The 13,442-nt window shown below is 42.1% G+C and overlaps 1 protein-coding gene across 1 annotated transcript; it reads right to left on the minus strand.

The window, feature by feature from the left end:
• Positions 1–2,288: 2,288 nt before the first annotated feature.
• LOC118593835 (resistin-like beta) lies at positions 2,289–3,812 on the minus strand. Its single transcript, XM_036203426.1, has 3 exons — positions 3,674–3,812; positions 2,980–3,042; positions 2,289–2,416 (listed from the first exon to the last, which is right to left on the minus strand). The coding sequence occupies exons 1-3, from the start codon at positions 3,810–3,812 to the stop codon at positions 2,289–2,291; spliced, it is 330 nt and encodes a 109-aa protein (XP_036059319.1).
• Positions 3,813–13,442: the final 9,630 nt, after the last annotated feature.

The raw sequence follows: 13,442 nt of genomic DNA on the forward strand, positions 1-13,442 counted from the left end.
GTGAAGAGATTTTGTTTGCTTGCTTGCTTGCTTTGGGTTGGCTCTTTTTTTAAAATTTTCTTTTGGGAGAGAGACACTGTAGGAGTAAGGGAGAGATATGGGGGACATGGGAAGTGAGCAGAATTGGGGTACACGACGTGAAATTCTCCATTAATCAATATAGAAATTAGATTTTTTAAAAATGTTTTAATTTTTTTTAGATTTATTTTTTCTATTTAATGTGCATGAGTATTTTGTCTGCACGCATGTGTGTGCCTGGTGCCTATGGACAGCCTTGCTCTCTAGGCCCTAGCCTCCAAGGGCAAATCCTGTGCCTCGCCCCCACCCATAGAAGCCCCAGAGACCCTGCAGCAGCCTCCCCATGCCCTTTCATTCTAGCATAGATCTATCTAAATCCATCTACTTGAGAAGGTACTTATATCAGCATTTTAAAATTCCCCCCAAACCTCCTGAAACTGAGAAGCTTTTATAAGGCAAAGGACACGGTAAATAAGACAAAATGACAGACTACAGAATGGGAAAAGATCTTCACCAACCTCACAGAGTTACTATCTAGAAGGATATTAGATGCAAAACAAAGAATAACCAGGCTACAGTCCACAACCCTACAGAAGGTAGGCAAAAAGGCGGATCCTAAGAGGGACATACATGGAGGGCCCCAGGAAGGGAAAATAGTTGAGATATCCTGGGTAAAATGGGAGGGGAATAGACAGGAAGGGATGGGGGATGGGAACATGAGGGACTGAGATGGTCAAGTGGAGGGAGGGGTGGAGAGGAAGAGCAATGAAAGAGATTCCTTGGTAGAGGGAACCATTAGGAGGTTAGGGAGAAATGTGATGCTAGGGAAATCCCCAGGAATCCACATGGATGTCACCAAAGATATGACTGCTAAGACTCCTAGCAATAATGAAGAGGGTGCCTGAATTTACCTTCTCCTATAATCAGATCAGTGACTATCCTAATTGTCATCATAGAACCTACATGCAGTAACTGATGGAAGCAGATGCAGTGATCCCCAACCAAGCACTTGGCTGGTCTCCTAGACTTCAGTTGAAGAGAGGGAGGAGGGACCACAGGAGTAAGTGAAGTCAAGATCATGATGGGGAAAACCACAGAGACGGCTGACCCAAGCTGGTGGGAGCTCATGGACACTGGCCCGTCAGCTGGGGAACATGCATGGGACTGAACTAGGCCCTCTGAATGTGGGTGACAGTTATGTGGCTAGATCTGTTTGGGAAGCCCCTGGCAATGGAACCAGGACTTATCCCCTGAGCATGAAGTGGCTTTTTGGAACACATTCCCTAGAGTGGGATACCTTGTTCAGCCTTGACACAGTGGAGAGGGGCTTGGTCCTGCCTCAACTTGGTATGTGAGAGTCCGTTGACTCCCCAAAGGAGGCCTTACCCTCTCTGAGGAGTGGATGGGGGAGATGGGATTGGAAGAGGCTGGGGGGTTGGAGAAGGGGAGGAAGGGGGAACTGGGATTGGTATGTAAAATGAAAAAAGTTTAAATCAATAAATACAAAAAAAACCATGAAGCTTCAAAATTGGCAGTTGCTCAACGTATAAGACACTTGTTACCAAGCTATTGAGTCTCTCATTTGCTTAACATTAGTAGCAGCATTTAAAATTATTTCTTAGTTTGGAGTTCTGTAATTTTTTATACCCAGGAAGATGCATTTTATCAAGACTTCATGATAGACAAGGGCTGTGGGGGTCCTCTGGCTATCTGGAAGAAAGGCAATGGGAACAGGGTTGCCTTGATGAAAGCCAACTCAGGCATGTAAGTTGGAAAGGGTGCATACACATACATACTGAGAAGTTAGGAATTGTTTCAAATTTATCTTGCACCAATACCTTGCAAATTCTTTCTGCACATGGCTTGGAATTCACTGCTGCAGTTGGTAAGCTCCATAAAAGCATGGTATTGTGCTTCGCTATATTTCATGCCAACAACACATTCAATATTTTTTGGTAAATCGTAAGGAAGTAGGAGGACAAGAGAGGGTTGGTCCATTTTCCTATTCTTCCCATATCTTTCTTCACCACTCTCCTTACGTGCTGTATTGAGGTGCAGTCACTGAAACACCGAAAATAATTCCTGGCAACAGGTACCCAAGCTAGAAATAATAACATTAAACGTAAACACGCACGAGAACAAATCTGTCTTTATTACTCAGGAAGAATTCTTGGGTAATATTCATTTGGGAGACAGCGAGTCAGGTTTCTTGAGTGAACCCATTTCATTATGGTCATCACTGAAAAATTGGGTTCTCAGCCTCCTCATCCTCAAGCCGGTCGGCAGCAGCGGGTGGTGGTCCAGTCCATGGCTGAGCATTGACAGTGGCAAGTATTTCCATTCTGGATCTCCCAAGATTCACAGCCATAGCCGCAAGCACAGCCAGTGACAGTCATCCCTGCATGGTCATGTGAGACACAGACATCAGAGTCCTTGTACTCTAAAGGGACAGTGATTCCCCAACTATTCTCCTTAGGAAGCTCATGGGTAAATCTAGGCTTAGGTGAAACCAATTCAATTTTGGGGATTATCTTCAAGAAAAAAAAAGTCATTTAAACTTCTTAAACAAAAATCACTTAAACAAAAGGATTTGGAGTTTCAATGTCGTTCAGTTGATGACAAATTGACCTCCATGTTGGCTCTCTGCCCAGCAATGCAAGGGAATAGATTGGGAAAGAAATGAGGACCATATCCATGACCAGACACAAAAAAGTGATGGCACACATGGCTGGCATCTGAGAATCCAACAGAAAGAAATGAATGGAAGAACAGAAACCTGAGTTCTCTCAGTAGCATCTCTGAAGGATCTGAAAAACAGTAAGGGATGACTGGGTGCCCGGGACTATGGTTTATCTCCATGGTAGTATACATTTGATCTGGGAAAATAATTCATTATTAGAAGATTGATGGGGAAGAACAGAGGACATCTTGCTCATAATTTTTTCTTGTGGAGTTACTCACCAGGAGGACAGGAGGACCATCTGCCTGGATTTCTGACACTGGTGCAGAAGACCTTTGAAGACCCTGTCAAGAGATGTTACTTGGAGTAGTAAAGACTAAGGAGTATTGCCCACGTTCTCTTTCTTACAACCTCCTTCAAAGTCCTCTTCTGTCTTAGAGTTGCTTCCCCCGCCCCCAATAATCAGGCTACTCAGTAACATTCAAGGTTTAATTTCCTTTTTAAAAACCTTCTCATGTGCATGGGTGTTTTGCCTACATGGATGTCTGTGCATCAAATGCATGCCTCAGTTAGATCTTCTGGGTGCTAGGAATCAACCGGGGTCCTCTGGAAGTGCAGCCAATGCTCTTAACTGCCTAGTCATCTCTGTGGACCTCAAATGTAATTTCTTAGTTTATGAAATAAAAGTGATAGTTATTCTTAGCTCATAAGCTGGCTGTAAAGATTAAATGAACTAACCAAAGCCTTTGAATTATACTTGATTCAGAATGTGTTCACACATTATGGCTACCACCCTCCTTCTCCTTCATCATCATTTTGACCAAGAGCTCAAAAAGGAGTAGAATAATAAAGGAATCCCTGAACAGGAAAGAGGGACTGCAGTGGAATAATCAGAGGCTGGGGTCTTTGAATGGGATGGAGATGAAGTAAAGGATTAGGTGGCATAAGTAAGGGCTAAGCTGAGATTTTCCTTACCCCAATGCGGGTCTATACCATGGAGTTCATCCTGGTTATTTTTATTCACTGAAGAGTCTACAGAGGACTGAGTGTTCACCATGATCATCAGATGGAGGAGGGAGATGAAGATAAGAAGAAAACGTATTGTAGGCTTCATGCTTGAAGAAGGTTAGCCTCCTAGAGCTGGAAGAGAAAGGGAAAGAAGGTGAATCTCTGAGCTCTGGTGTGGCCATGAAGGAAGGGAGAAGACAATGTTTAATGTCAAGGGAGTAAATGGGGAGGAGGATCAGCATCCATAGTGCAGTTCTTCTAGCTTTGTGGAGTAGCAGAGGGGGTTCCTAAAGAGCAGATTCACCCACCAGAAAGCTCAGGGACATGTTGGTTGGGAAGAAGTCTTTCCTCCTGTGGGTTTGTAGACCTGGACATCTTTAATATATATAAGTGCATATACAAAAGACTTTCAGTGTCTTGTTAGTGGGGTGTGACACTTCACCACAATAAACTTTAGTGTGTCTTTGAGAAGCAACAGCTAGCTGCCTTTGTTATGGTTCCCTGCCAAGTCATTCTGCCTGCTTGTTCACTCCCCTCCTTTCTTGATCACCTACCTGATAAGGACAACCCCTGCACCTTCAGTTGCCTGTCCCATGTTAGGTCTCTCTTGCTTGATCCTCCACCAGGAAGGAGGTGCTTTGTGGTCTTCTGAGCGAAGGTGTTACTTAACACCTGTTCAGACACCATTTTCTTGTTGAAAGCTAATCCCCTCTTTGTAAAAGTAATAGAAAATCTGATTATTCCTGACATAGAAATAAGGAAGGAAAAGCATGGTGTATTTGCTTTTCTAGAGTACTTTCAGAGTCTCAACAAAGTTATCATTAGACTGATCTTTTCATACTTCTTTCCGCCTTTCTCAATTTATCTTTTGATTGTGCCTTCTCCTAGTCACAAGTGGCAAGTAGCACATTCTGAGTCCAGACTGAGCAAAAAGGAAACATGAAAACAATCCCATTATCTTTGGAGGCTTTGTCTTATCTTCTCATTTTGGAAACGGCTCATCACTATTGTTAAGTTCTGGATCATATTACTTAGCCTTTATACTACCTATGTCTGGTATGATGATTAACAGTCTCAGCCTGGTGGGATTTAGAACCACCATAGAAACAAACCTTTGTACCTGTGTGTGAGGATGTGACTACATTAGGTTAGTTGGCGGGAAAGGATATACCCTATGTGTGGATGGCACCATTCTGTGAGCTCAGATCTCAGACTGAATACAAAGGAGAAAGGGAACTGAACACTAGCACTTGCCACCTCCTGCTCCCTGCATATACAACATGACCAGCTGCTTCACACTCTTGTCACCAAGTGTTAGTTGCCATGATGGACCACACTTTTTATAAGCCAAAATATACCTTTCCTTCTTTAAGTTGCTTATGAGAAAAATGACGAACAGAGAAAGAACACTGGGTCCTGAAGTGGGTTTGTAGCTGAATTAACTTGACCATGTGGTTTGTAAGCCTTTGGAACTCATTTGCTGAAGGATTGTGGAAGAGATCAGAACTGGAAGCTAGAAAAACTCCATACTGCCATATGCGGAGCATTATTGGGCTGTACTGGAGGGGGCTTAGAAGACAATCATTTCAGGAGAAACATAAACACTGATAGCCTCTCTCATGTTACAGAGGGGACAAAGTACTCCGCTGAGAACTGAGCTGGCTGGGGCAATTAGTGCTGGAAAGGCATTTGCCTATGCCCTGAGAATTTTATTAAGGCAGAATTGAAAGGTAATGAACTAATTTGTTTAGCAGTGGAAACCTCAAATTGGGACTCCATTCTGACCGTGACATGGCTACTGCTTACTATCTTCTAGCTCTGCCATGAAGAGCAAAACACACAGCCAAAAGATGTTAAAAATGCGCAGAGTGTGAGCAACTTTACAATTATAGACAAGGCCTGGATAGGTGGAGGACACCCACATGCTCACCTGGTGCCATTTGACCTGGATGGGCAGAAGACAACCATGGGCTGGCCTGGTAACACTAGGTCCATACAAATGGGTATCATTATGGTAAGTGAATATATGGTGAGGAAATGAAAGAGAGGCAGAATGGTTCATGTGCTGTGGAGAAGGGTGGATCTGAAGAGGTGAAGGTGGGCGGGAAGGGATGACAGGCTATTGTGGGTGGCCTGCTTGCTACCAGCCCAGATATCATGATATCTGGGCCCAGGTAGCTGCTAAGGGCCATGTCTGGGTCCATGGTCCTACTGCAGCCATGGTCTGTGTCGATGTCTATGGCTCCTATTACCATGGAAGGTCATGTGGTACGGGGGATCTGGACCACCAGCTGGGGCTGTGTTGGTGTCTGAAGAGCATGCCACAGCAGGGGCCATGCTGATCTGAGTGGCCTGCACTACCAGCCTGGTTCATGGGGACATCCAGGCCTGAACTGCTATTGAGGGCCATGTCTGAGTAAATGGTCCCACTGCAGCCAGTGTCTGTGTTGATGTCAATGGGTCCTGTTACCACCAAAGGCTGTGCAGATACCCAGAGTCTGGGCAAACACCTGAATTTATGTTAATGTCTGAGGGTCATGTTACCACCATGGCCATACAGATCTTAGTGGCCTGTGTGTCTACCTGGGACCATGGTAATATCTGGGTCCAAGCTACAGCCAAGGGCCATGTCTAGGTCTGTGGCCCTGCCATATCTACAAACTTGTTGATGGTCAAGGTTACTATTACCACCAAAACCTGTACAGATACCTGGGATCTGGGCCACCACTGTGGGCCATGCTGGTGTCTGTGGGCCACCCTACAGTCAGTGCCATGCCAATCTGAGTGGCCTGCACTGCCACCCAGGGCCATAGTGACATATGAGCCCAGGCCACTGCTGAGGGCCATGTCTGTGAAAGCTAGGATCTCTGTTGATGTCCACTGCCTATGTTGCCACCAAAGGCCACACAGATGCCCAGGGTCTGGGCTACCACCTGATGCCCAAGGGCCATGCTGCTGTTGGGGCCATACAAATCTGAGTGGCCTGGGATGTCATTCAGGACCATGGTGTCATCTGGGCCTGAGCTGCTACTGAGGGCAATGTCTGATTCTGTGGTCCTACCACAGACAAGGTCTGAGTCAATGTCCATGGCTCCTGTTACCACTGAAGGTCACACAGATGCCCAGGCTTTGGGCTGCCACCTTGGGCCACGTTGGTGTCCAGGGACCATGCTGCCACCAGGTCCATGCCAATCTGAGTAGCCTGCACTACTACCCAGGGCCATGGTGACATCTGGGCCCAATCTTGCTACTGAGGGACATGTCTGGGTCCATGGCCCTGCTGCAGCTGAAGTCTGTGTCTGTTGCTCATGTTATCACAGGAGCCCATGTAAACCATGTATGGTTGAGCTGGCTCCCACCACTCATTGGCTCTGGGAGAGATATTCCAACCTCTATCGGAGAACCAGCCCAAGCTGGTCCCAACCTCTCACCGTGGGCATAGGAGAGCTGGCTCTGCCTCTCACCTGAGAAAGGTGGTCCCAGTAGCCCATACTGACCAACTCAGCTACTACCCAGGCCCACAACCAGGCTTTGCATTGACATACCCCAACATTTATGTATAACATGCTGGAGCATGTAACTGGTCCTGTGGAACCATAGCCATAGGATCTCCACAACTTGAGAGGCCTTCAACCTGACCAAGAACTCACTACACAATGAACATTGCAAGTAAAGCTGTTTGGACACACGGCAGCTCCCAGTGCCACTAAGACAAATATAGAGGTAATGGGCAGGCGGAAAAGATGGAGGAGCAAAGCGTTCTTTTTGTTGGTGGTGACATTTTGTTTTGGTTTTGTTTCTGATTTTTGTTTGTTTTGACAAAGGGCAGATACAGAGGGATGGGTGCCCGATGTGAAATTCCCAAAGAATGAACAAAAGTTATGTTAAAAAATAAATTAATGAATGAATAAATAAAACAAAATTACAGACAAGGCAGGTTAGAAAGAAGCTCTAATTGCTCAAGATTAGTGTCATCAAAGGGAAACCAGGAACTCTTCACTCAGACAACAGGGAAAGTCCCCCAAAGGCAAGGTCCCACCCACAGGAGGCTCCATCTTGTGAAAATACAAATACATTTGACAGGAGCAAACCTTAACTGTGACTGCCATTGAAGGGGTTCCCTGCTGAAAAGCAATGTCCTAGGGAAATGTTTCCTCAGAGTCAGCAAACAGAAGCTGATGCAACTGTGGTCCAAGTGCACCAACCTCCATCCAGTGGTGGTAGCCAAATTTGGCAGCATGGTCCATATGGTACTGGTTTGGTAGGCATGGAAGATGCAAGGTGGAGAGGGTCATGGGGTTCTGTGTCATAGTTTCAGAGACACACTGAGGCAAAGATTTAGACTCACCATGGAAACAAATACCATGGAGGAATTTTTTTTTTTTTTTTATCAAGTTAACTGAGGTGAGAAAATCCATTCTAAGAATTGGTGGAGCCATTTCATGAGCAGGGTTCTTGGACTGAATAAACAGGAGGTACACTTTCTCACTCTGCTTTCTTATACTTGTGGATACAGTGTGACAGCTACCCCAGGGCCCTGCCACTATGTCATTCCATCATTATGGATTGTACCCTTGAACTGTAAGCCAAGTAAACCTTTCCTTTCTTCAGTTACTATGCTGGCAATTTTGTCACTAGGATAAAAGTTAATAAGACAGTTGGGAAAATAATAGGGCTCTGTACTGATTTCCACCAATTTCAAAAATGCCAGGGAAAAACAACTTCCAAAAAGGAAACTTAATTTTGGTTCAAGGTTTGGATTTTGTTGTTTGTTTGTTTTCCTCAAGATTTTGTGCTAGACTATTATATTATATTTACATCCTTTCTATCCCTATTTCTCACCTTCTAACTCTTCCTATGTTCATCTCCCTACAACACCCTCTCAAATTCATGACCTCCATGACCTCTTCTTTTTAAATTATTATTGCTATACACATGTACACACATGCACCCCATATATATGTGTGTGTATATATACACAATATGCTGAGTCCATTTAGTGTTATTTGGATATGTGTTTAGTGCTGGCCACTTGAAATTATACAACATATTCTTTCCAGAATTTTGACCAGTTGTGGATTCTGTGATGGTCTCCATCTGCTTCAAAAAATGTTTATTTGATGAGAAGTAAGAATTACACTTAAATGTAGTTAGAAATTATGTTGTCTTAGGGCAGTGGCAATAGTTGACTGTCCTCTAAGGCCCATGATCTCACCAGCCACAGGTACTTGGCTAGGCTTACAGTACCAGGCATGGATTCCCTTCTGTCGAGTAGCCCTTAAGTTCAGTTTGGTGGTTGTTGATTACCTCCTAGATATAAGTGCCAGTACTGGGTAGGATATGTTATAAAGTATCAATGGCTATGAGAACTTGAGCCAGAAACTAATTGTCTTAGAATAGCCAGAAAGCAAGTGGATAGTTTACTAAGTTAGGGCTTCACATACCTACTTCCGTCTACTAGGTACCACCTCCTAAATGAGATTATAGTAGTCCATTGTTGAGTTCAGAGCCTTTCCCAGGCAAACAATTCTTTAGCACATTGTTTTGGGAGTTCCTTTTGTTCCATACCACAGTAGACTCCTCAATCCTTCCACCTAATAACTCGGCTGATTGTTCTCTCTCTCCTCCTCAAGGTTTTACCTGTGATATGTAAGCATACTCCTCCACTGAGTTATATCCTCTGCCCTGGTTGGTAAATCAAATAAACAAAGCAATAGAGTAGAAAACAAGCCTAGAAGAACATAGATTGAGAAATATAGATCAAATTGAGTTGACTTGTCAATTTGGGGGATTGACAAAAAGAGAGGAGACAATCCTAGAATCCTTAATACATAAAATGAGCCTATACAACAGGCGTTTTGGCCATGCCTCCAAGGGATGCTTGTAGCTAGTGGCATACCCAGAGTATCAAATACCCCAAAGAAGTCACTTTTAACACCTCTATTCTATATGTAACAAATTATTTTAAGTAATAATTATGTAATGATTAGAAATGTCATTATTTTTTAATGATATTCTGGCTTTAACACAAAAATTAATATCAATAACAACAAAAATCTAACTTTAGTAATATGATTCAGTACAATATATTATATATGTACTAAAATTTGTACTTATCAAACAAAAATATAATAGCACTATTTCAGTTTTAATTATGAAGGTATGTAATTTACATAATACAGAATGTTCAAATTGATGCAATTAAAGTTTTATTAATTCCTTCTACAATTGCTGGGCTATTGTTGGTTATTTAGAATCTACTGTTTAAATGTAAAAATATATAGAAGTAATTATGTATTGGAGGCATTAAATGTGAGAAGCAAATATCTGTTAAAATATATGTAGAAGTTTCCTGAATTAATATCCATGGGCAATACATTTGTCAAAAGAGATATAGAGAGCCCAGCACCAATAATCCTTCTGTACACTATGCAAATATATGTCACTATGATTAGTTTAATAAACAAGCTGACTGGCCAATAGCTGAACAGGATAAAGTTAGGCAGGAAAGCCAAACTGAGGATGATGGGATAAGGAAGGATGGAGTCAGGAGTCACCAGCCAGATGGAGAACAAATCAGACACACAAAATGGAATAGAGGCAAAAGCCATGAGCCTCAGGGCAGCATATGATTAATAGAAATGGATTAAGTTGTAAGAGCTAGTTAGTAACAAGCCTGAGTTTTGGCTGAGCATTTGTAATTAATATAAGCCTCAGTGTAGTTATTTGAGAGTGGTTTCAGGGCAGAAAAACTCCACATACAGGTACATGTACAACACAACTCCTGCAATAAGGATCAGGGAACATCTCAGAAGAGGAGCAGAAGACCATGAGGACCAAAGGACTAGGAAGTCTGCTGTGAGATTGTGTCTCCTAGAAATGACAGGGAAGCTATACACTCACAATACCTGAACAATGTGCATGTTAAAACAAGACCCAAGCAATGACATGCTAATGTGGATGGGGGAAACTCACGGGGTGCCACCCCTAGACAAATAACTACAGACAACTAATGACTACTAAGAGAGGAAGAATGTTGAACTCTCCTTGAGGACTATGTAAAAATCCCATTCTGTAGACAAATTTCTAAATGGTCTTTTTAAATAAAGAACACAGAGCCAACTATAGGGGTGAAAGCCTTAGATCGGGGAAATAGGAAAAGCCACCAGCCAACCTTACCTCACCAACTCTGCAGCTTCCAAACGCAAGTTACTTTCTGTCTGCCTGCACCTTTATTACCTTGCTGTTCTGCCCTCTCATTGGCTATCTTATCCCAGCTACCTCACTTCCTCTTCCTACACAGCTCTGTCTCTTTCTGTCTGTCTGTACAGACCTCCAGGCCTCTATGGTTTAGTACTCGGATTAAAAGTGTGTCACCATGCTTGGCTCTGTTCCCTAGTGTGGCCTTGAACACACAGAGATCCTGCCTGCTAAGGGAATAAGGGCGTGTGCTGCCTGACTTCTTGTTTACTTAAAATGGCTGGCCTTTCCCCCTGATCTCCAGGTAAGCTTTATTTATTAACATGCAAATAAAATATCACCACATCTCAGCATAAATAAAACATCACTACACCATTCAATAATACAGAGCTCTACACCATGAAACAGGGGAAATTTGGGTCTATAATATTTGTTGATACTTCTAATTAACTGTGAAGCCATAAAAGTTCCTTATCTACCAAGGTTCAGACATGTGCTCCTAGAGTTTCTTTTCTACCTGTCATTCTGTCGTTTTGCCTTAGCAAATAGGGGGGAAATGGAGCGGTGGGTAATAGAGGACTCTAGCATTCTGACCCAGGAAGGAAATGGTCCATGTAGAGAGGAAACTTTTGCAAATTGTTCATGGCCAAGCAGAAGTGATATCATTTCTGTCATATTCTTAAGGTAGACACTCAGCCATTTCTAATGAACTTTCTAATGAATTCTTTTTGAAGGATCTTCTACAATGGTTGGGGGAGGAATGGATGCTACTGAGGAAAATTTGCGAGCCATGTGTCCTTTAATTCTCTAACATTGTAAGAGGAGAGCTAAACTAATCAAAAATAAGAAACACACACACACACACACACACACACACACACACACACACACACACACACTTTAATCTATTAATCCTAGTTAAATACTGGTACTTGTAAGGAATGTAACTGAGTTTGGAATTCTTTTTGATACTTGCCATAAAACCAGAGCAAACATAATTTGAGAGGTTCTGGATGAGGATACCATCATTAAATATATGTTATATATTATAGTCTATAACAAATGAAATAGAAATTTTATAATATATTTTTAAAAATTTCAGTACATTTTTGCATGCATGTGTGTATGTTATAGGTGTGTGTTTGTGTGTTATGTGAGTACAAAAACCCAGGGCAAGGCTTGCATGTGGAAGTCAGAGAACAACTTGTGGGAGTCAGTTTTCCCTTCTACAATCTGGATCCTATGAATCCAAAACAGGTAATTTGACTTGGGGACAGTCACCTTTACCCATTCAGCCATTGAACCAGTTATTATAACACTTATGTTATATATTTCTTCTTTTGATCACTACAATATGACTAAGAACAGTGAGTAATAACCATGCTACAGCCTTATGTTATGTCAGGTTGAAGTTTTCTTTTTTGAACAACTTAATACATAGCTGTTAAATTCAGAGAGACTAAAACTTTCAAGATGTGGACATAATGTAGTTCAGTTTGTTGGCAGAAAGTATCATAAGTGTTTTCTAGTTTAAATTCCCAATAGAATTCTTATTCTGTTTTGAATCTTAGAAGTCTAATTGTCCCTGTCCCCATTTCCACTGGAATTATGGTCTTCCAAACTCCTACCATAATAACCCACTAACTTCTGCATAGAGCAACCTAGTTCTTCTCTATGTATCATATATCAGACTGAGATTACCATCAAGTATTAGGGCTTGCAAGGCCCTTGGAATGGAACAAACCAGACTTTGTCACTCAAAAGGGAACCCATGGAAAACGGTGGAGATCATTGTGATTTACCTAAGGTCAAAAATGAGCACTATTCGAGGACCTTGACTTGGGAGTAGAACCTTTGTTCCACTGCATCATCCTTTGCATGATGCTGTCTAACTTTTCTGGAATTAAATGCAATCTAAAGAATGGGATGCAACATTATCTTTGCTAAACTTTAGATACATTTTCTATTTAAGTGAGTCATAAAAGAGAAAAGTTATATAAATAATATAGCAAAAATGTTTACATCATAATTAGAAAATACAATAGCAAAGTTATTTCCTTTTCTTGATGCCAGGCTGAGACCACAGAGTAATGGAGATGCTAACACTCAGTTTTGCAGACTATATTCCCCTTAACAAAGCTATTTTCAAACCCAGGTGTCTGGTGAGAAATGTTAACTCTAATCTCTACCAATGGGTAATTGACATTTATTTAAAAATTAAATAATAGCATGCAGTAGCTGGGAAAAAGAATTCTGACAACAGCTAGTTTCAATATTCAGTGTTTTGTAGCTCTCTTTCTCAAAGCGTAGTCTTCGTGGACATTATGTTCACTAATGTATTCCTTTGTAATTTATCTCTATTATTATTATTATCAATTGTTGTTATAACTTTTCCATATCAAGCCCTGGTAAAGAGCTTTGAGCTGGGCATGAGACTTTATAGCTGTGTTACCAAGCAGAATGGCCACTATCTACTGCCACTTGCACAAACCTGGGTGTTGTGCCATAGATCAGCATCTAGGAGCTAGTTCTGCTT

The sequence above is a fragment of the Onychomys torridus genome, chromosome 12 (assembly GCF_903995425.1).
Source record: "Onychomys torridus chromosome 12, mOncTor1.1, whole genome shotgun sequence".
Lineage (NCBI taxonomy): Eukaryota > Metazoa > Chordata > Mammalia > Rodentia > Cricetidae > Onychomys > Onychomys torridus.

Coding starts and splice junctions, on each gene's coding strand:
- LOC118593835 (XM_036203426.1), bottom strand. CDS start 3,812: ATGAAGCCTACAATACGTTTTCTTCTTATCTTCATCTCCCTCCTCCAT. Junction 3,043..3,673: donor TGGTATAGACCCGCATTGGG/GTAAGGAAAATC, acceptor ATCTCTTGACAG/GGTCTTCAAAGGTCTTCTGC. Junction 2,417..2,979: donor ATGGTCCTCCTGTCCTCCTG/GTGAGTAACTCC, acceptor ATGACCATGCAG/GGATGACTGTCACTGGCTGT.